Source organism: Syngnathus scovelli, chromosome 2, assembly GCF_024217435.2.
Source record: "Syngnathus scovelli strain Florida chromosome 2, RoL_Ssco_1.2, whole genome shotgun sequence".
In the NCBI taxonomy this organism is placed as follows: Eukaryota; Metazoa; Chordata; class Actinopteri; order Syngnathiformes; family Syngnathidae; genus Syngnathus; species Syngnathus scovelli.
In genome coordinates, this window is record NC_090848.1 from 19,004,583 (window position 1) to 19,028,818 (window position 24,236).

General features: G+C 41.0%; 1 protein-coding gene across 3 annotated transcripts in view; it reads left to right on the forward strand.

The window, feature by feature from the left end:
• klhdc8b (kelch domain containing 8B) overlaps nt 1-14,272 on the forward strand; it is a 74,467-nt gene extending 60,195 nt beyond the window's left edge. For 2 of the 3 annotated variants that reach the window (XM_049753038.2, XM_049753037.2), the window contains exons 6-7: nt 1,689-1,790; nt 5,368-14,272. In XM_049753038.2, the coding sequence (XP_049608995.1) occupies nt 1,689-1,790; nt 5,368-5,564 (299 nt within the window). In that variant the 3' untranslated portion in view covers nt 5,565-14,272. The remainder of the gene's footprint in view (nt 1-1,688; nt 1,791-5,367) is intronic. The other variant, XR_007488238.2, reaches the window with a different exon arrangement.
• The last annotated feature ends 9,964 nt before the right edge of the window (nt 14,273-24,236 follow it).

Sequence of the window (24,236 nt, forward strand, 5' to 3'; positions counted from 1 at the left end):
TGAACCTCTTTGGTATTTTGCCCAGGGTTTTTGGTAGCCATCGGGAAGGTTGGGAAAACTCTCGTACAGCCGGTCCATTTCATTCCTAGGTGGGCGTACATTGAGCCAAGGGCTGCAGCGAAGAGCGCAAGGTTGTCTAGTGCACCTAACCAGGATAGTAGTGTGTTGCACCACCTAATTATGTATATAGAAGTCCCCATAATCTTAAATGCTAACAAACATCATATGAACTTCACAAGACAGAAAGTAAGCTTGCTCTGAGAAATGTCAGCAACGTTGGCGCATGTCACATTTGAAGACATACTAAATTAGTCTGAGTGGGCTTCTGGCCTCTGAACACAAGCAGGGAGTGGAGCCGTTTCTGGATGCATTTTTGCACAAACTGCTGTCATGGTCTCTCATATCCATGTTTTCCTTGCATTTGTCTTTTTGTCTGCGTGATTTGACATTGAGCATACAGTGTGTAGACATCTCAGCTGTAGCTGACTACAGTATCTGCTGATTTGTGTGTCCCTCTGTTTCGATCTCTTATGTCTTTTTGAGTGTGTGTCTTATTGAACTTAGTGAAAGCAGCAGAGTGCTGCTGTCTAGAATGGCAAAACAGGATGAAGGAGAGGAATGATTCAGAGCTTTAAATAAACATGCTTTCCTCCAGCTGAGTCCACCAGACAGAGATCGTGAATTTAACCTGCCTTAAGCTGAAGGAACCCTGTTGAGTTCTTACAGAGTACATATAGAAATTGAAAATACCCCTGTAAAAATATATATATATACCATATGTAAAAAAATACTGTGACGTGTAACCTGCACAAATAAGAGACAAATTGACTTATGCTTGTAATAGAAGTCACTAATGTGGTTATGGCAATTTTGTAAACATGCAGAGTATTGTTTTCATGTCAAGCACACCTATACTTTTTTACATTCGGGCCAAAGTTCTAGCTTTGGTTTTGTTAAACCAAAATACATGTACACACTGTCGACAACTTGCAAAACATTCCTTTAGTAATAATATGCATAACTTGTTTGTCAAGTAAAGAATAAATCCAGAAAGGTCCGGTAATAATCCAACGGCAAATTTTGGCCATTTTCGTGTTTTTATTTATAGATGCTTGCCAGTCAGCAGTGATTGCTCCGGGCTCGAATACCTTTCTGAAAACATTACTCTCAGCTCCTCTTCTCATACATTTACATGTTATCTGACTTTCCTATTAGCTACGGCTGAATAGCTGATCTTTTGCTGGCAGAAACTGTGTCAGAAAACTCATAGCATGGCGTCGTCCTTCCTTCTTGACTGCAACTCTCCAGCGACATCTTATTATCTGTTAACAGCATTTCCTCTCCAATCCTGGGTAGCGAGGCATGGTAAATTTTCAAGAGCAGTCAGGAAATGTAAACAGGAAATTATCAGCCGTTTGCATGAGCAGAACTCGAATGGAAGAAAATCAGCTGTGGTAAAATATGTCTTGCTGTTGTTGTTGATGCTAAGGCAGTCATACCCCAGGGATTTTGTCTTGTGTTCAAAACTGGTGAGCATTTCATGGGAAGTCAGTATCCCCAGGCTCAAAATGAGCTCCACATATAAACAAACACAATTCTGTGAGAGCAGATATCAGTGATCTAATCTTTGAAATATATTTGTTTGGTAAACGATGCCTCTGGACTAATCTCTTTTTCCTCTCTGTCAGGTGTCTGGCTCAAACCCAGTCGAACGTCAAAGATGCGAGAGAAAAGGGCGGACTTTGTAGCAGGTTGTCTAGGTGGACGGATCATTGCTGCTGGTGGTCTAGGTCAGTACCTTTTGACCCTTGTTCTTATTCACGTGTGGTATTGAGTAGTGTACAGCCATTACAGACTCATATTCCATGATTGGCTTTTCCTTGAAGGACACAAAAAAATTAAGTGACTTCAGAAAGCATTTTAACTGTCATGTCACATTCCATACTGCACACTCCCAGAAAAAAAACTCCATTGTTGTATCTTAAAGCCCCTGTCCGAGTGAGGGGAGAACAATTGTGTGTTTTCGAAGGCAGCAAATGTTGCTCTCTTAGCAGGGTTTGTTAGGGATTGTTTAAGGTTGCAAATATTTGCCAAATGATCAAAGTAAATAATATTAATCACCAGTCAGTAAAATAAAACAGGTAACTAACTGATCCAATCTATGAAATCTTTTTAAACAACTTGTTCATTTAGTGTATAGTTGAGTCCCACTATTTGCAAGGGATTAAACCACAAATAGCCAAAATTCACATATAATTGACACCCATTGGTTTGATTTGATATGTCTTTATTTCGAACATATTTAAAACAAAACAGGAGGAAAAAGTAAATAAACAAATATAACACAATAAATAACACTTTAAAGTGATATATTTAAGTCACAAAAAAAAAAGAAACCATTGAAATATGTTGGGGGAAAAATTAAAAATTAAAGTCTAAAACCTCTCCCCAAATCACTGATAAATATTTAATACACAGAAAGCGTGATGTGTGTGGGAATGACCTGGCACATGCACACAAATATTTAAAAATATTGGAATATTAAATAAATATGAATTTATGTAAAACACGACTGCACATTTTGAGAAATCTTGGATTAATTATGGCACCAAAGAACATTCTTGCAATGAACAAAATTGGGTTCGCTGTAATGTCTGATTTTGTGGCTCTGATCAATGGCATCATTGACAGATCTGCAACGGATGACCGCGTTTTCCTGAAGTGCAAAATATCTGCCGATGCAATCCAGCAGACCACATCTGTGTCAAGTCCCATTACTGTGGTGTCTTGAGGCAAAAAAAAGTCTTCACAACACACATAACCAGGAGAATTACAAGACATCAATATCATAGCTTGGACTTGATAAATTGAGTGGTCCATACAGTAAAGCTATTATGTGCTATTTATAATGACAAGTGGCATTACCTGAATGAGGCAAAAATGCCCCCAAAAATGTTGTAATTTCATTTGGTCTATCTCTGATTATGCATGTTGCAAAGAATTGTTGCGGACGTTATATTACCACAAAATCGTACATTAGACAGTCAATGATATTTTACTATGATGATAATAATGAACCATGTGACAATACCTTCCCTCAGGCAGTATCTTCCTCGCTGTACACTTCATGACAGATACACAGGAAATATTTTATGAAATTTACACTCTCATTTCTCGACTTCCCCCGCCGACCCATTCTAAATTGACATGTATTTTCCATCAATTTTCATTTTCTCCTTGACCGACCAAAATTTGTTCAAGTAAATACAGCGTGAGCAATCGTTCAATTAATCAGGGGCGAGCTTTTTTCCTCTCAATGACATGCTTATTAAGCAGACATTGACGTGTTGTTGTGCAGCCCAAAGTAACATTACTCATGTGAACTGTTACTAGATTGAATTGAAATGCCATTTTCTCTTTGTAGCGCAAATACACATAAACACACACCTCGCATTTCTCTTTTCAAGATGATGTGATCGTTTGCTTAGAAATTATTAATAATTTGAAATACAAGTGCCCCTAAATCAGGACTCTAGACTAACATTTTTTTTTTTTACTAGAAGCACAGTAGCCCCTAACTTAAATAAATAAGAAGACGGAAAAAAAAGTAGGGTCTTGAAAATTAAATATTTACATTTGGCTCCATTTTCTTTGTATTACTGATAAATACTTTCAATTTACATTTTACTGTGCAAATTTCGACAACCTAAACCCTAAGAATATCTCATACGCCTCAGATAGTTAAAAGTAAAGTTAACATTTAAACGAGCAGAGCAAGTATTATCTGCAAATTCTGCACACAGCGCATGTTTGTGCCAACAGAATTTGGCGTTAAACTGAATTTGTTCGCCTGACCAAGATGCAGGCAGCGTCTGCTCAGTTCCTACTCAGTGTCAACTCAAAGTCAACGATTGTCTGTCCACATATGTGCTCTACAACTTTACTGGAAACCAGTCTGGCATTTGTCTCCTTTGACACGCGAGATTAATTGCAGAAAAAGTAGGCACCAATTATCCTCTTGACTGTTGTTCCTCGTCGCAGTTATGCAGGGTCCGACATTTAAGCCTTTTTGTGTGATAGTCATGATAAATTACTTTTGACATTTTAGTGGTTATTTCATAGTATCGTGATTGTGTACAACTGGCATTTATGGCAATGACTGTACGAATCTCACTGAAATCAAGGCATTGCATTTGCAAGCATTAATATTAATGATTCGAAAAAACCAAGTCAGTTACAGACGTAATAAAAATTTTATAAAAAAACTAACATTTCCAGCATGCAGAGTTTCCAACGATCACTTGCAATTTCTTCTCTGTAGCGGACCAAGTCCTTAAAGAACAAGATACCAAAATACTCCAGGTCCAGTCCGGAGCTTTAGATGTGTGCTTCAGATAAAAAATCTGACTAGAGTAATAGATAATAAAAGAACATGATTTGAGACAAGAGACCTTGGAGAGGAAAGAACCAAAATGTGAGTAGGGGCTGACGCAGATCAGAGGAGAGTCAGATGAAATTGTGTGGTTAAAAAAAAAACTGATAAAAAGGTCTGAGAAGAAAAGAATAAGATGAAAAAAATCAAAAAGATTTAAAAATGAACTTGAGAAATAACAACAAAGGAAGAGCCATATGAGGGATGGCATTAATGGAAGAAAAAAAGGAGCAGCTGGAGAATCGACATGACATCTGTGGGCCAAAAAATCAAAGCAATGACGGGAAGCCTTTGAGCAACAGGAACAGCAAGTGTCGTGTGTGTGTGTGTTTTCAAGAAGAGAATGGGGGAAAAAAATAGTCCAAGCTCAAGCCTTCCCATCACAGCAAACCTCACCCTGTGATGCGGGTCTCCATGGAAACGGAAACGACATGATTCCACGTGATGTATAATGACAAGTCTACACCTGAGCTTGGAGGGGAGCAAGAAAGGAAGAAAGCAAGAAGTGATTGGAAAAAGCCGAAAATGTCAGCAGACTTTGAAAATGTGGTCATGCGTCATCTTTACATGTTTTTGTGCTTTAATTGAAGTGAGTACATCATGGATTAGGCTTGCAAATGGGCCATCAAGTAATGAACATTTAATAACTATTGTTCCACATTACATTTGCAATTAAATTTGTTCCGCTGTTAAAAAGGTGAGTCTGGTGTAATGGAGTGTAACCACATATTCCCCGTTGTACTATTGCCCAATGTTTTTACACTAAATTGCATCTGTGTCTTCTTTTCTTATTGTTTTGATATTAAATTAGTCGAGACCTTTGGGGCTGCATCGTTATCACTTTTATTTGGTTTTATATTATCTATGTACATATGCATATTGTTGACTAGTGTCTTCTCATTGCTTTGTCTTAATTGTGGCGTATGTCTTTGCAGGCAACGAGCCAACACCGTTGGGCTCAGTCGAGAGCTACAATCCGATCAAGCGACGCTGGGAGTACGTGGCGCCCATGCCCACTGCACGTTGCTCGTCTGCTCTCCTGCAGACCGCTGGCATGCTCTTTGTGATTGGTGGGGTGGCGCAGGGACCGAGCAATGCCGTGGAAGCCCTCTGCTTGCAGGAAACCGTGTGACTCGTGCGCCGAGGGCACAACGCTCACAACGGAGCAGGTCCACAATGGCATTGATATATTCTCAAATCTTGCGTGGAAAAGGCCTAAACGCATGGCTTGGTTATGGAAGCTATCATGCTCACATACTTTTCAACCTTCAATATGCAACTGATGGATTCCTCTTGATGCTGCACATATTCAGCAAGCATTTTGAAAAGAAAAAAAATCATCCGGGGACATTTGCTGACAGAGCTGGACGAATAAATACAAGGACAGCTTAGATTGTTGTGACTGATAAGGAGAGCGAACTGACGGCTTGTGTTCCTTGTAGATGTCAGGAAAAGATGGAAGAAAAAGAGCAAAAAATAGACACACACACATACGACAGTATCCGAAGACTTCACATGCCTTTGAACTATTGAACATTTTTTGAGAATAAAAGCAGGGTACTTTTCTGGATATTAAAGGAACATAGGGCCATATCTGTGTTGCGCTCCCCTGCTTGCTGATGAGCAAGCTGACATTTTTCTATGATTCTTTTTTTTCTTTCTTCTAGTCCTAATATGCTTATGGGACACTTTGTTTTTGTCCTTGAGTGTTGTTACAGCGTTAAGAGTTGCTGTTGCTGGTGACTTCCACTATCTCATCAAGATGAGTGAGTGACTCCTTGTAGGCAGTGACAGTGGTGTTGTGTTGATTACCATTGAGCAAGGCAGGTAATTGTGACTCCTATAGTATTTGGACTGATGCTTTATTCACTGGGTAACTGAGTTTAAATGGACACCACATGGCTCACTAATAAAAAAAAAAAAATCATATGTCATTATTATACATAATTTAATAACTGTCCTCTAATACACAACTCGGGTTAAGGTAAACCCCCCTCACTCACCTTTTGTTGGATTTGAAATAAACCAATACTTGACTTAACGCTCAATAACAATGGTAAATGGTGTGTATTTTTTAAATAATTGAGGATAATGACTTGTATGACGCATATACTTTCTCTTTTCGCAGGCATACATTGATAATTGATAGGCACTAGATTAATGTTCGCCATCGTTAATTTTGCCAAGGCACCTAATTTACATTTTGGTACACCATTAAATACCCCCCCCCCAAATAAAAATTAATACTGAAATAATGCTGATCTCATCTCAATTTACTCACAAAAGGATTTACTCTATGGGAATTTTGAGGCTGTTTAATTAAACACTAAGCTTGTACGAAGAAGCCATAAGGAATTCTGTTGTATGAAAGGCAACAGGTGGACTCACAGGTTCATTGTACCTTTAGCCATCTAACGGAAGAAGAGCATTGTTTTCTTCTGCCTGTCTATGTCGCTAACATAGAAAGTTGAACAACAATATCCTTTTAAGTGATAAATAATAATTTTCAGCCAAATTAGGTCAAATTGCGCAATTTTCTCCTGGCACACAGCATCCTGGTTAGGAATCACCACACTACATGTCTATCCGTAATGGCTGAAAATTCAGTGCCATTGACCAACAATGTAAAAGATACACGACTAAAATTACTGAACATGTTTTAATCCAAGTCCTGGAATAATTCTTCGTGCGTTGGACTTGAAAATGCAAAGAAAGTTAACATTTCTGTTGACTAGTTGTGAGTTATTTATGTAGTAGTATTTCTCTTTCAAATTTAAATGTAATTTAAATGTATTTGATTATTGATTATTGGTTGGGTTGAAAGTGTATGTGCTTGGCGTAAAGAGTATACTATTTAAAGTACTTCAAATTTGAAATAATTACAAAAATTAATGTATTTTAAAATACTGAAAATACGCTTCTGTCTGGCATACAAAAAAATACATTTCTGAGCAAAATCTGAGATTTCCTGCTGCCAGACATGACTGCATTAAACCATGTCAAAGATCCATCCACATCCACTGCTACATCATCTGTTGTTGACCACAGTCACTGTGCTTCTTTAATCTCCAGCCATGAGCAGCAAAGTGATTTATCAACACTGACGTTATCCGTCGCACTGTAGTAGGCTTTGTTGTTGGGTTGTTGTTTATACACACTCAATCATAGCTACTGCATCCAATCCACTCCTCAGCCGGCATTACCGACGTTTGTTGCATTTCCCCCACCCGCGGTCTCAGTTTAATGAATGACAGCAACACAGTGTATTTATTACCTCAGCTTGATATCAAGCACATTTCAGATTCAACAGATAAATCATCTCAAGGTAATGTGAGCCGGACGGCTTTTGGAAGCATTAAATTGATTTGAAAGCACCGAGCAAAACACTTGTTGCCATATCATTGTTTGTTGGGTGGACTATAGGCTGGTCCTCTCATCTTGGCTTGTTCCCAATAACACCAGCCCAGATTTGTTTTGTCCATTTTCTTGGTATACAAAATTGTTCCTTTCGCCCATTCGTAATATTTGAGTGAAGCTAAGCAATTCTGTTTGCTCCAATGAGTTGAATTTTAAACGCCATTGACAACTTGAAGTCTTGGCACAATTGGTTGATGCACAGCGGCCCACTCTTCTGGGCAAACAGCCTCCTGTGCCTGTAAATTCTTGAACTGTCCTGCATGAAGAGCACTTTTGCGGTTTCTCCAAAATGACATTTAGATTTAAGGAACCTGAGACAGCTCCAGGATAGATTCAGAGCCAATGAATTGTCAACTTGGTCTTGCGTTTTGGCTCGGTATCTTGCTGAAGGCCTAAACTACAGCTTTTGGCTAATGAATACAGACTAATCTCATTATGTATTTTCTTATGTATCTTATGAGTGCAAATTGACAGCTCGTATTTTCTGACTGGCTTCCATCTTGCCATTACTATGGACCCTGTATGTTTGTAACTCAAACATCCTCAAAACCAAGTGCTCCACAGCAGTGTTTCACAGTTGGAATGTGTGTACTTAAGCCATGCTGGCGCCTCTCCAAATGTACAGTTTATGGTTGTGGACTTAAAGCTCCATTTTGATGTAACAACTTCAGATGTTTTATTTTGGTGCTGTTCTGTCTGCAGGCTTTCTTGTGGCATTGTTGTAATAATTGCTTTTGTCTGGTGACCCGACCATGTAGCCTATTTTTCTTCAACGACCTCCTTATTGTTCACCTTGAGACAGAAAGTCCTGCATCTCACAAGTCATCTGTGGCATTTCTTTGTGCCCTGAAAGATTTTTGTAAAGTTTTGACTGTGGCTTATTTCCACGTGAAGTTCTTTTTATATAAAGTAGAACGTTTTCATGTTTTATAAAGTTCAACAACCTCCTGCAGATGCTTTGATTATTGCTTCCCCCATGGCTACAAACACAGAAGTGGACGAAAAATGGAAAGTTCTTTTAAAAACCCACAAAGTCACACACACACATTTTTCTGACATCATGATGTTTACCCTTCACCCTTTACTCCTTTAGTAGATGTGTTATTAAACTCACCTTTTGATATTTACACACATGAAAAAATACTCTGACATAAAAGCAAAAATGCTTACGTGCAAATGGACAAAATTGGCTACTTGTAGCTGTGTCAGGAGAAAAGCAAAAACGAACTTTCAGTATCATTTTCACTGAAGAACCACCAACACCTAATGCAAATGAAAAAAAAAAAACATCACAGAATGTCAATGAATTAAACTTAAGGTCAATAAATCTAGAATAAAATCAGACTGGTTGTGAACCACCAACACCTCATGCAAATGAAAAAAAATATCACAGAATGTCAATGAATTAAACTTAACAAGGTCAATAAATCTAGAATAAAATCAGACTGGGTGTTCAGATGACAAGAATATACATCAGATGTTTGGACCAGCTGACCACTCAATGACAGATCTGATGCATCATTTTTACTTATTATTCCTTTGATGCATCAAAGTGACTCATGTAATTCAAACTAGAGAAGTCTCTCTGATCATAGGATAGTAAATTCAAACATAGTCAGTCATGAATACGCAGGAGAGGGAAAGAAACATGCTTCAGATGAGTGAGAGATAGGCACAGGACCAGAAACACACGCGCTCGCACACACACATGCTTTTCCTAGCTGTTGCAGTTTAAATTGCTGGTCTGCATCCAAACGGCTCTTATCTTTTTTGAGGAAGCACATGAGGTTGGTGCCAGTAGACAGTCAGTTATTTTTGGTGTTCACCATTTGATTATGTTGGGTGCAGGTCATACAGCACAGCGAGAGCACACGCTCGCATGCACGCACGCACGCACGCACGCACACATGCACTCACACTAGATGCTCATGACGGAGCAAATCCATTTTCCGCTCAGTTATGATAGCACAGTTCTATCTAGGAACAACTCGAGGGGGAAAAAACGCTTGTAAGCCATGAAGTAAAGCAATTTGGTTGTGTTTTTTACCCAAGTCTGATATTGCGGCGGTCTGTTGTGTCATTCTGGCAAAGTAAAACTGGAAACTATTGCAGATTTAATACTTTTTCTATATAGGTCTATGGTCGGATTTACAATGGTGAAACTGACGTGGGTGGTTGTGAAACGGATCCAATGTGCAAGCAAATTGGTGTCTGCACATTTATGGCACAGTTCTGTAAGACATCCATTTGTTAGGTGAGCCATCTGGAGCGGTACAATGATATCGTCTAAATGCGTCTTGTGTTTTTCTCTGCTGTAAAAAAAAAAAAAACCTTGAAATAAATCAAAGGCTTTACTCGGTTTCCCACCCCCAATTGCCATCCCCCCTTTTTATAACATCATCTCTGTCACTCCCTCATTGATCCATAGTTGCCCATGGATATGATTTTTGCTGTAGTTGCAGGTTAGTTTTTAATTGTATTAGAATTGTACTTGTACCACCTCTCACAGGCTGTTGGGGAATAAGAGCAGGATGAATCAGAGCAGGTAGAAGCCAATTACATGCTGTATCGTTTAAAACAGGCCATGAGCTAATGATGCACAAGCCTCCTGCTTGAACGTGGATGTAAATGCATTCTTGTTGAAAGCAAAAATATATTACCAATCTAATTCCCATGGCAGCAGGTGTTCAGGATTTGGTTTGAGCCCATTTATTTAACCAATTTTCCAACTTTGTGTGTTTCTTAAGACTTTTCCAAAGAGGGTTAGAGTTAGTTAGTTAGTTAGTTAGTTAGTTAGTTAGTTAGTTAGTTAGTTAGTTAGGTAGGTAGGTAGGTAGGTAGGTAGGTAGGTAGGTAGGTAGGTAGGTAGGTAGGTAGGTAGGTAGGTAGGTAGGTAGGTAGGTAGGTAGGTAGGTAGGTAGGTAGGTAGGTAGAAAGCATTTATTATGTTTGTACAGATGTGTCATATTTCTCACTATGGGGACTCGTATTAAATTTTGCTGATCCAACATCAACTTAATAAACAAAACATGACTATTAACAAGTTCTCAAATCATCCACGGTCATTACGACCTGAAGGACCGAAGTGGGATCTTATTTATTTATTGATTTATTTATTTGTAACACACATTTGCCATAGGTCAGCTGTCTTTTGTTACATGTCTTTAGCATTTGTAACTTTACTGCCACTTATAGGACAGTCATTTATAATTAGAATACTCGAATTTAAAAAAAAAGCCTTCCAAATTTGCCATTCCATGGTGTTGTTGACGATCCTTACACATATGTAGATAAAAAGAGGCTTCAAAATTATGAAAATTCAACCTTTCTATCTACTCTCAAAGGCTGTGCACCTGTCTGCTGAATGTGCTAAAACACCAAAACTCTGCTCATCTGTCAAATGTTAAACCTATAGTGGATAGGAGTGCATAGGCTACATGCACCTTGAAAATGATGGTAGCACAATGTAAAATCACATTGGAAGCATCACCTTCAAAGCTGAATAGATACTGTGTACTATAGCCTAATCATGAAATAAGCACACAAACCAACCTACACTTGTTAGTGGGAACATCGAGTGACTTCTGACGAGTTGTCCAATTCTGTCACTGCGCAGTTCAAGTTCTGACATAGGTGGGTAGGAGCAACTCATGCCAGATGCCCAAGTGTGTCACCGGGTGGTGAAAAACAGGAACAAAGAAATGCTGAAATATAGTTTAGCACTTTGGGCTCTATTTTTTGGTATAAACCCTGCGCAACGTTTGTTATAACTGCACAGAGACAGGTTAGAGATGAACAAGGGTGGGTTGCGCCGCCGTGGGAGTAATAATGAATTCCTTTGAATGCGCCTACGAGAGTCACATCACAGAAGCACATGTGTTGAGAATGTTGGAAGAAGTAGAGTACCTGAAGAAAACCCATCCAAGCACGAGGAGAACACAAACGCCACACAAGATAGTCGGAGACATGATTTCTGCCCCTAAACTGGGAGCTCGTTTTGGTGTGCCGTGGATGTCCAAAATAGAACTCAGGCACTCAGGACTAAACAATGTGGGGTGACAAATGTGAATGGAAGATGCTGATGCAGATATGCTATATCCATACAAGCTGTCGTGAGTAATTTATCAAATGCAAATGCTTTTTTTTTTTTTTTTTAATAATCTCACAATGATATCATGCTCTAATTGAGCTGTTGTTTAGGGAAACTTTAAGACAAAAATGAGTGACAATAGCGTCCCTTCACGCAGATGCCAATGGGTGTCTTGTTTCCTCTTTGAAAAATGTCCCGTCAAAATAATTAATAATAATAATAATGATAATTCAATGTGTTTGTGGTTTTAGTATGGGAGTTATTGGAGATTGTTTGTAATGTTTTTATATACAATATATGTAAATTATGGATACTTTGTGTTGTGCATTGAGATTTTTAGATGACACCCATGCCTTGGTGTTGTTTTGTTCTGAGTTCCTGCTTTCACAAGGGTTTCTCACCAGGAGCTCCAGTTGATTTTCAGTGTGGATGATATCAAACAGAAGTGAGCAAGCTGTGGCCTGCAGGCCACTCTGCCCTAAGCATTTAAATTTTCAAGGGTCCTGATATATTGCTTCAATTTTAATTTTATTTCCACAATCTATTTATTTTTTTATCAAATTATCAGATGATTTGTTTAATTTACTTATGTAAATAATAAAGTATGACATAAATTTACCAATTTGTTAATCATTTTATTTCTCGTTTACATACATTTTACATATACTACTATATACATGTTTATAAAACACGTACAAATCGCTTGATATCTATCAAATTTAAAAGAAATATGACCCTTGAACACAAAGCTTTGGTCACCCCTGAAATCAATGGTGATCATGTGAGTGTTGCATTAAAAACTGTCGATGCTATGAGCCTTAATGAACACTGTTCACTTTGACTCAGCATTTGATGTAACCACGGATGATTTGATGATTAAAGTGAAGCTAGTGTGGACACATTTTGGAAAGCAAGAGAGGAATTCGCTCTTTTTGTGATCTCTCTTGCTGTGCTATGCCGTTTCCCTGTACAGTGATCAACATGATAGAATCCAGGGGGAAAATGCTTTGTGCTCAGTGAGTGATCTATGTCTGTAAAAGTGATTACTGCACTGGATGAAATGTTCAGAAAATTATATATGGCAAGCTGGGAGGTGAGATCAAACCATTATCATATTGATGATTATGTATGTCATAATGCTTTATTTCCCGCGTACGTTGTCATCGCTATGACTATACGCTGAATATCTTATTTCATAAGGATGCAATCATAATTGCAGTCAGCAAAAACTTCCCTCGCACTGATCCCTACATATCCTGTTCTAATGAGAATTTAACTGAAAACTCTTCAAAGAGTAAGATTCCTTGCTGTTCATTTCTAACCTTTTATCACCCTGAGAACTGACAAGTTGTCAGTTTGCTAAAACTTCCACTGATCACCAACAGAACAGCAGTCAGGCAAATGTAATATTCTAAGCCTGAATTTGAATACAGTTTGAAGAGACTTCAGCTTCTCTGATATTTGCATTGATTAAGTAACTAAAAGGAATGGCATTTATGTACATAGCTCTGCTAATCTCTCTGCAAGTCACGCTGAGATGGAAGGTAGATTTTACTCGCAGAGGTGAATCACTCGAAAGAGCGGTTGAGAATTTGCCAGACAGGCAAACTGCAATCACATTGGCGAGAGGCGCAACGCGTAATCTCTGCTAATAGTTGAAAACAGCTGAGACCACTAAATACCCCATTGTGTGTCATTTAGGGTAATTGTACATCTGTGCCATAGATGTACCAAAAATAATTACCACTACTTGATCCCTCTATGAACAAGATACCAGGTGTGCTTTGTCCCAACCATGCTGTATGTCAAGAGAAGCAACAAGATGTGATATTATTGTATTTCATTGAAATAATGGTAACCATATTATTTGTTGGTGTTGTGCTTGTCATAGCAGATGAATGTGAGACTTTATTGTGTTCAAGGTGTAACAGTTGAATTAATGTGTATGTATTTCAGAGAGCAGTCGTGTATTCATCTGCTTGATAGATGAGGCTGTCATGGAGAAATAGAAAGCCTCCCCGCAAACTTGACACACACCATTAATGTGACTTCAGAATAGGTTTTTGATCCATGGAGTTCAAGATTCAGCCATACCAATGAACCACACCATAAACTACATGACATCAATTCTTTTTTACCTACCGTTAATGCAACTCACCAACTGCTCTAATGTTTAGATTGTATTTCTGTTTGTCACTCAGGTTGATTAAATGAGGATGATGTGTCTGGCAGGTGATGGTTGCCACAGCAGGGCAGTAGTACAGTGCCTATAATAAATGTGAGGTAGTGCCTCAAATATGAATACTGTTCTATAATAAACTATTTTGACTTGCTGTCTAAATCTCTTCTGTTCAACTATTTGTTTTTGCCATTTTCTTTGTTTCCTTTCCGTGCTGCCTTAGCAGACAAAAATGAGATGAAGTGAAATGTATTGGCAAAAATACACGGTGAGACCATTCAGTACATACATAGTATAAGCTTGAATTTGATTATTAATTATCTACTGCAATTTCACATTAGACACTACAATAGGTAGACTACACGAGGTAAAAAAAAAAAAGAAGAAGAAATAAATAAAAAAAGCGTAGCGAACGATTCTTTTGAACAAATATTTTGAGTGAACCGTTTCTAAAAATTCACTTAACTGGAATGCACATCACCAGTATAAAGCGTTGTAGACGAGAATGTGCTGACAGGTCGAAATAACCGACTGGTTAATGACACGGGCTCTTGCTCGGTGCAAACTTGGTTCGATCCCAGGTGTGAAAACTCATCTAAATATGCTTTTATTTTGTAATTAACCCTATATTTATTTATTCTTTTTTTTTTAACCTCGTGAAGTGTACCTATTGAAGTGTCCATGAGGTGTACCTACGCATGTTGTCATATAAAGCAGTTAACCAAATATCTGATTTTTATGTTTTAATTGGCGAATATAAAAACAAGGAATAAAACACCAGACAAGTTTGAACATAAATCCATCCATCCATTTTCTGAACCGCTTAGTCCCCAACTGGGTCGCGGGCGTGCTGGAGCCTATCCCAGCCGTCATCGGGCAGTAGGCGGGGGACACCCTGAACTGGTTGCCAGCCAATCGCAGGGCACACAGAGACAGACAACCAATCGCACTCACACTCACACCTAGGGACAATTTGGAGTCTTCAATCGGCCTACCAAGCATGTTTTTGGAATGTGGGAGGAAACCGGAGTGCCCGGAGAAAACCCACGCGGGCCCGGGGAGAACATGCAAACTCCACACAGGGAGGGCCGGAGGTGGAATCGAACCCGCACCCTCCTAACTGTGAGGCGGACGTGCTACCCAGTGCGCCACCGAGCCGCCCTTTGAACATAAATGTTTATTAAAAATAATAATAATATTAAAAGTAAATTTCAAACCAGCAATCCATTGTGAAATTGCAGTAGATATATTGGATAACATTATTTAGGCGTATATATGCATACACGTTATTTAAAAACTACTATAAGTGTTATAAAATCAAGATTACCCAAAGAGAAGCATAACCTCCCCTTTGTTGCATAACGGCGCATCCCTTCATGCAATAAAGTTAGCCGTTAGCTTGAAGAAAAAAAGTGGTGTTTCAGTGAGTGGTTCTTTCTTTCCTTGGCAAATCATAAATCGACATTCTGGCTTACATAGTTCACGCCAGGAGGGAGACGCAACACGTTCACTGACTGATCCATTGATGCACGGGAAGGAAGGCAGTTGACCCATTGACTCGTTCGCGAACGGGAAAGTCCGGATTCGTTCCCTCACTGATCCGTTCTCGCGATGAACTGGAAATGCAAATCACTCACTGACTGACTCGTTCACTCACAGATCTGTTCCGTTGGTGAACGGGAAATGCAATTCACTACTCGTTCATGAACGGGTAGTTACGTCATTTTCTTCTTCGTTTTGTTTTACGGTGAGGTGGCACCAGCTTCAATGCGCATTACTGACACTTACTGGTTAAAGTAATATGAACTGAAAAAAGAATTCGTTCACTCGTTCACTGACAAGATTTGGTCTTTTAAACCAATCGTTCACTCACGAGCCAACAGTATCACACAGCACAGACAAACCAGGCGATAAAATGTGCAGTGGGACACCATGGAAAAATAATGAGCAGATATTATTTTGAGTGAATCTTCTGAGTGAACTGATTCTAAAGATTCAGTTCACTTAAAAGAACTGGAATGCACATCACTCGCCTCCCCAGTCATGAACCTCACAGTACGTCACTGGGTCCTATTGACCCCAAGCTCCAGCGCGCGACCATCGTGAGGATAAGCGGTGTGGGAGGTGAATGAATGAATGAATGACATACACTATTATCAAATGTCAAGTTACCCCCTCCCCACCAAAAAAAACCCCACTCTTTTTGATGCCAGAACTATTGATCGTATAATTAGCCACAACAAATAATCAATGTTCATCATCAAGACAGTGAGACTTCTGTAGTACAATTTCCCTTTCTTTTTCTGCCATCTAGTGGGGAAAAACGCGAAACTACAATTGAAATGAGGTAGTACATAATTTTTTTTTAACTTATTACAACTCCCGTGCTAATGTTGTTTCTAGCCAAATATTCTATCTGCCAAATATTCTATCTCTTTTTATACATTTACAGAACATCCCAGGTGCTTATTTAACTATATCAGGGATGATATAACAGAAATAATTAATCAATATATATATATATGTATGTGCACGGAGAATTGCATCATTCATCAAATTACATTTTTACAAATTCCACATAAACAACACATTTTAAAGTATTACTTTAATGCTGAATGGTGAATTTCATAAAACATTTTCAAGGGATATTTTCAAAGTGAAGGCTACAAATGAGTCACAGAGCAAGTTTTTCAATTACCTAGAATTAAAACGTCTGTCAGTCAGTTAAAACTAATTTATCCATTTGCACATACATAAGTTTTAAAGTCATACAAAATAATAATTCAGAAAAAAAATCAAGTAGCTACCATCGAGCTTTTAAAATGTAGATGCTCTTTATTGGGGGGTGGGGTTTAAAGCTATAGAATGAAGATTAGCATCTGGCAGTGATTTTCTATGACACAATACACAGAAGACCACGTGAAGGGAAATAGTTGATGTTTAAGGCAACTATCATTGACTGTGCAAGGCTCTTGGGAAGATGCGAGGTCATTGCTGAGAAGCGTGCCTGTGCCCTTGGTGGCCTCCAGTCATGTACGGGTATTGATTTCAGCCTCAAATCAAACGTTTTCTTCATCCCTACGCTATATCACTGCTCTTTACAGTTGCCAAACATTTGTGGATCAACTACTTTTGAGATTGATAATACTGGTGGACCAGCCAGGACATCTCACAATGAGCATCACTTCTAATGTCACTGTGTGTTTAAAAAAACGATTCATTTAAATAATTGTGTACTTTGACTGCTGTCTGATTGTCTTTAGCACTGCAGTTTTAAAGTATTTACACATGTGCCCATTTTTAAGCATTCGGGATGATTTCAGAATTCAGATGCACATCCACTTTTGTTGTTCGGAGGAAAAACACACTTACGCCTAAAAATTAATTAGGTGTTGATTTGATCGAAGAGTTTGTCCTTAATGACTTGAGACTCATGATTTAATTATATTGAAAAACCTTTTGGGTCAGTTTAAACTCATTCAACGCTCAAGCAACAAAGGAAGGCTACTTCCCTTGGCATTTATATTTATTTATTTATTTATTTATTTATTTATTTATTTATTTGTGAATAATTGGAAAGGTAATGTAAGCTTTAAATAATTAACTAGTGTCATTTAGAAAGGAAAATTACTGGAACATTTACTTTTCATATACATTGTCGCAACAAAAACCTCCACATAATTTACATCACAAATTTATTTCAATAATTATAAGAAAGACTTTTTTTCCTTATGTCCTATTGACAATTTAGTTTTCAATTAATTTAAATTGCTCGTTTTTGGAATGTAGTAGAAAGTTGGTGTACCTGGAGAAACCCTACTTCCAAACACGTGCTTTGTTATATTTATAATATTTCTGTCAGAAAGTGCCACAAAGTGCAGCCCTTCTAATACATAGAGTACCGTTAGGCTTCTTATGTATGTGTTGGCAAGTGGTAGAGAAATATTTTGCAACCCGCAAGAGAAACTGATCTTGGTTTCCAGTCCTTTAAAAATGCCACTCTGGTATTTCTATTGCTTTCCCTCGTAGTTTAGTTTGGCATCACCCTTTCAAACAAATGTCATGGTGAAGTGAGAATAAATAACACTCTCAATGGGACTGTAATTATTCACACTTAGTTTGCCAAACAGTACATAGCAGCAGGGCTCTTGATGGTGTTGTCAGTCATAAACAACTTGATGAAAATGAAGCGCAAGCATGTCACTTGTGAGGATTACTATTACAAACTTGGCCAGTGTGAGAGATCTACACAAATAGTGGCTAACATGGTGTGAAACTGCAGTTATACAAAAACTAAAGAAATATTGCTCTACTATGTTATTACTAAAAATCATGTTTTCCTTTTATCATTCTTGTGTAAAGTAGAGAACCTAAGTGTAACAATCACAATGAAGCATGTCAAGAGCAGTAATTCCCAAACAGAAGCCAAGGGAGTTCATCGGCTTTTAAAATTCAATATCATAACAAAAATCGGTTTGGTACTACTATTTTAGTCTGTTAGTATTACCAGGCATTAAATCATAGCCAACCAATGAAAAGTGATCCAAAATCCAAGTTTTTGGAAACAATGCCCACTTAATGGCCACTACTTAGGCACAATGTACATTTTATAGAAACTTGAATGTTCGTAAAATTGCAAATCTGTCACATCAGAATCAGGGCCATCATAGCAAGTGTTTTATGCGCTACCTTAATGATTCTAAAATGTTGATGTTCAGAAAGTCTAATAATAATAATACAAAGCACATTAAAACTAGGGTCAGGGTTTCAAACTAGGGTTAGGGTTTCAAACTAGGGTTTCAAATAGGGTTAGGGTTTCAAACAACATAGAGTTAGGGTTTCAAACTAGGGTTTAAAACTAGGGTTAGGGCTTCAAACTAGGCTTTCAAACTAGGGTTAGGGTTTTAAGCACAAAAGACTCAACAGTGTCGTAGAAGACCTAGCAGATGCACAAGATATGACAGAGTCACAGCATGCCTTGCATGCTTTATCAAGAGGTAACCAAAGGACCGTGTTATCACAGATGCAGCCATACACCCAAAGGGACTCATTTGTGAGCCGCAGTCCTTGACAGCTGTGTAAACATTATATGTTGCCTGATGTTTAGCTGATTGATCACAATGTAGGATTGAATCTGCTTTGCATCTGAAGCTAAAAAAGACTACCAAAGTGAGAAGAAAGTGAACAAGAATTTGTAAAAGCTGCAATTAGTTGAACCCATAAATTGACATAGATACAGGCAGTAGGTTTGCAGTCACGAGGAATTATACATACAGTAATCCACCACAATTCGTGGGGCCTAGGGACTAAGCCCTGCTGTGCCTGTGAATGATGCCACACCCAAAATGGAACAAATAGTATGAACTGTAATAAATAAATAATAGCAATCATTCAAACTCTATTTCAGGTAGTTTTACATGGTGCCCTGTTCTATCATTCTTGTTACTTCATATTGACTTCCAGGCCAACCAGGGGTGTTTCCATCAATGGGTCGTACTCGACTGTACTTGCCTCAGTAATGCTTCAAGGCTATAGACATGAGAAAGGTCCCAGTTGTGGAGATTTTCCATAACAGACAGCATGGCAACAGCTGCTTTATTAATAGTTCTCCCACATGACGGTCATCAGGCTTGACTGCCTTGTCTTCTGCTGTTTCTGTGTTTGTATCGTTGTGAAGTGTGGTGTAGCGAACAAGTGTGTGAGGGACACTATGGCAACGTGATGCAAATTGAATGGCCAAATACATACAGCAATGTTCCATTATTTCTCTTTATTCAGTTGGTTTGCTAAAAGTGATGGTTTTGTTTTAGTTTTAAAACCCTACATGAAAACCTTAACCTGAGGGTGAAAAGCTGACTTTAGTTTGAAACGACTACAACGCTTAACCAAAAACCATCCATCCATCCATCCATCCATCCATCCATCTTCTTCCGCTTATCCGGGGTCGGGTCGCGGGGGCAACAGCTTCAGGAGGGACTCCCAGACTTCCCTCTCCCCAGCCACTTCATCCAGCTCATCCCGGGGGATCCCAAGGCGTTCCCAGGCCAGCTGAGAGACATAGTCTCTCCAGCGCGTCCTGGGTCGTCCCCGGGGTCTCCTACCGGTGGGACATGCCCGGAACACTTCCCCAGGGAGGCGTCCAGGAGGCATCCTGATAAGATGCCCGAGCCACCTCATCTGGCTCCTCTCAACGTGGAGGAGTAGCGACTCTACTCCGAGTCTCTCCCGGATGACCGAGCTTCTCACCCTATCTCTAAGGGAGAGCCCGGACATCCTGCGGAGAAAACTCATTTCGGCCGCTTGTATCCGAGATCTCGTTCTTTCGGTCACGACCCATAGCTCGTGACCATAGGTGAGGGTAGGAGCGTAAATCGACCGGTAAATTGAGAGCTTTGCCTTTTGGCTCAGCTCTCTCTTCACCACAACGGACCGGTACAGGGTCCGCATTACTGCCGACGCTGCACCGATCCGCCTGTCGATCTCACGCTCCATCCTCCCCTCACTCGTGAACAAGACTCCAAGATACTTGAACTCCTCCACTTGGGGCAGGATCTCATCCCCGATCCGGAGAGGGCATTCCACCCTTTTCCGATCGAGGACCATGGACTCGGATTTGGAGGTGCTGACCCTCATCCCGACCGCTTCACACTCGGCTGCGAACCGTTCCAGCGAGAGCTGGAGATCACGGCCTGAAGAAGCCAACAGCACCACGTCATCTGCAAAAAGCAGAGACGCGATGCTGAGGTCCCCAAACCGGACCCCCTCAACGCCTCGGCTGCGCCTAGAAATTCTGTCCATAAAAATTATGAACAGAATCGGTGACAAAGGGCAGCCTTGGCGGAGTCCAACCCTCACTGGGAACGAATCCGACTTACTGCCGGAAATGCGGACCAGACTCTGGCATCGGTGATACAGGGACCGAACCGCCCTTATCAGTTGGCTCGGCACCCCGTACTCCCGAAGCACCCTCCACAGAACCTCCGGAGGGACACGGTCGAACGCCTTCTCCAAGTCCACAAAACACATGTGGACTGGTTGGGCAAACTCCCATGCACCCTCGAGGATCCTGCCGAGGGTGTAGAGCTGGTCCACTGTTCCACGGCCAGGACGAAAGCCACACTGCTCCTCCTGAATCCGAGGTTCGACCTCCCGACGGACCCTCCTCTCCAGCACCCCTGAATAGACCTTACCAGGGAGGCTGAGGAGTGTGATTCCCCTGTAATTGGAACACACCCTCCGGTCCCCCTTCTTAAAGAGGGGAACCACCACCCCAGTCTGCCAATCCAGAGGCACTGTCCCCGATGTCCACGCAACGTTGTAGAGGCGTGTCAGCCATGACAGCCCCACAACATCCAGAGCCTTTAAGAACTCTGGGCGGATCTCATCCACCCCCGGGGCCTTGCCACCGAGGAGTTTTTTAACTACCTCAGTGACTTCGACCCCAGAGATTGGAGAATCCGCCTCAGAGTCTCTAGGCCCTGCTTCCTCAATGGAAGGCGTGTAGGTGGAATTGAGGAGGTCTTCGAAGTATTCTCCCCACCGACTCACGACGTCCCGAGTCGAGGTCAGCAGCACGCCATCCCCACTGTAAACAGTGTTGACGTTGCACTGCTTCCCCCTCCTGAGACGCCGGATGGTGGACCAGAATTTCCTCGAAGCCGTCCGAAAGTCATTCTCCATGGCCTCACCGAACTCCTCCCACGCCCGGGTTTTTGCCTCAGCAACCGCCGAAGCCGCGTTCCGCTTGGCCATCCGGTACCTGTCAGCTGCCTCCGGAGTCCCGCAGGCCAAAACGGCCCGATAGGACTCCTTCTTCAGCTTGACGGCATCCCTTACCGCCGGTGTCCACCAGCGGGTTCGGGGGTTGCCGCCACGACAGGCACCAACGACCTTACGGCCACAGCTCCGGTCGGCCGCCTCAACAATGGAGGCGCGGAACATGGTCCACTCAGACTCAATGTACCCCGCCTCCCCCGGGACGTGGGAAAAGCTCTGCCGGAGGTGGGAGTTGAAGCTCTTCCTGACAGGAGATTCTGCCAGACGTTCCCAGCAGACCCTCACAGAGCGTTTGGGTCTGCCAGGTCGGACCGGCATCTTCCCCCACCATCGGAGCCAACCCACCACCAGGTGGTGATCAGTTGACAGCTCCGCCCCTCTCTTCACCCGAGTGTCCAAAACATGCGGCCGCAAATCCGATGACACGACTACAAAGTCGATCATCGAACTGCGGCCTAGGGTGTCCTGGTGCCAAGTGCACACATGGACACCCTTATGTTTGAACATGGTGTTCATTATTGAAAATCCGTGTCGAGCACAGAAGTCCAACAATAGAACACCGCTCGGGTTCAGATCAGGGGGGCCGTTCCTCCCAATCACGCCCTTCCAGGTCTCACTGTCATTGCCCACATGAGCATTGAAGTCACCCAGTAGAACGATAGAGTCCCCAGAAGGAGCGCTCTCCAGCACTTCCTCCAGGGACCCCAAGAAGGGTGGGTACTCTGAGCTGCTGTTTGGTGCATAGACACAAACAACAGTCAGGACCCGTCCCCCCACCCGAAGGCGGAGGGAGGCTACCCTCTTGTTCACCGGGGTGAACCCCAATGTGCAGGCGCCCAGCCGGGGGGCAATAAGTATACCCACACCTGCTCGACGCCTCTCACCGTGGGCAACTCCAGAGTGGAAGAGAGTCCAGCCCCTCTCGAGAGGGCTTGTACCGGAACCCAAACTGTGTGTGGAGGCTAGTCCGACTATATCTAGTCGGAATCTTTCTGCCTCGCACACCAGCTCGGGCTCCTTTCCAGCCAGAGAGGTGACATTCCATGTCCCAAGAGCCAGCTTCTGCAGCCGGGGATCAGACCGCCAAGGTCCCCGCCTTTGGCTGCCGCCCAGCTCACATTGCACCCGACCCCTTCGGCCCCTCCCACAGGTGGTGAGCCCATGGGAAGGGGGACCCACGTTTCCATTTCGGGCTATACCCGGCCGGGCCCCATAACCAAAAACCCTAGCACCTAAACCCTATCCATAACCCCTAAACGATATCCCTCACCCCTAACTCTAACACCTAAACCCTTACCCCAACACCTAACCCTAACCTTAAACCCTATCACCATATTTCCTTATTTGAGTTTAGTTTGAAACCGTACACTTGTCGACACTTAACTAATTACCCAAACCCTAACACTTAAACCCTACTTTGAAACCTTAACCCTTCTTTGTAACCCGAACCCCAATTTGAAAAGCTGACTTTAATTTGAAACTGTACTACAACACTTTATCAATAACCCTAACCCTAACTCCGAACCATAAATCCTTTGCAGTTAGAATTACACAGGCTTCCTCATTGTGCAGTCAGGTCAAGGGGTGATCTGAAACAACTCAGAGAGTGCGTTGCATAGCATGACTTGCCATCAGACCAGGGCCAGCTGGAGCTAAATGCCAAGGAATTATTCAATAGAAGGTTGGAAAATGAGATGAGAAGAGGATAAAGATGTTGAGTGACAGCCACACTAAAGTCACACTGAGGTCAGTGGTCTTTACCATAGCTTCAAAGAGTTATATGATACATATCTGGCCAAGAGACAGAACGCAGGAATGTTAATTGACAGATGGATTTGTGTAAATATTTCTTTCCATGCACCTGCTATCACAGTGTAGCCATCTACAGTATTGGATGTATCGTGTTATGAGATTGGACACAAGCTGTGCATTTGCTGATGTTTCTTTCTTTTTCAGGAAAAATATTGCTTAGTAATCCATTGACAGATACTGTTTTCTTGTTTGTTTCATCAATATTTTCACTACATACATGCACGTATTTATAAAATGTAAAGGTAGTAAACTTTCTTATGCTCATAAATAGGGGTTGGGGACCGTATGAATTTGGATGATTCCGATTCCATATCCTAGATTCGATACTGATTTTTAAAGATTTTCTATTCCGATGCTTGAAAAAAAGAACAAAAGATGTAGCTAAGGTTTTTTTTTACTGCTCATGAACTTTACTATGAATTTCTCAATAGGCTACTGAATTTCTTACAACTATACTAATATCAAACTTTATGAACTTACATTTTTGAAAATGGAATGTTATTTTTAAGAAGCTCAAGAAAATACAATCG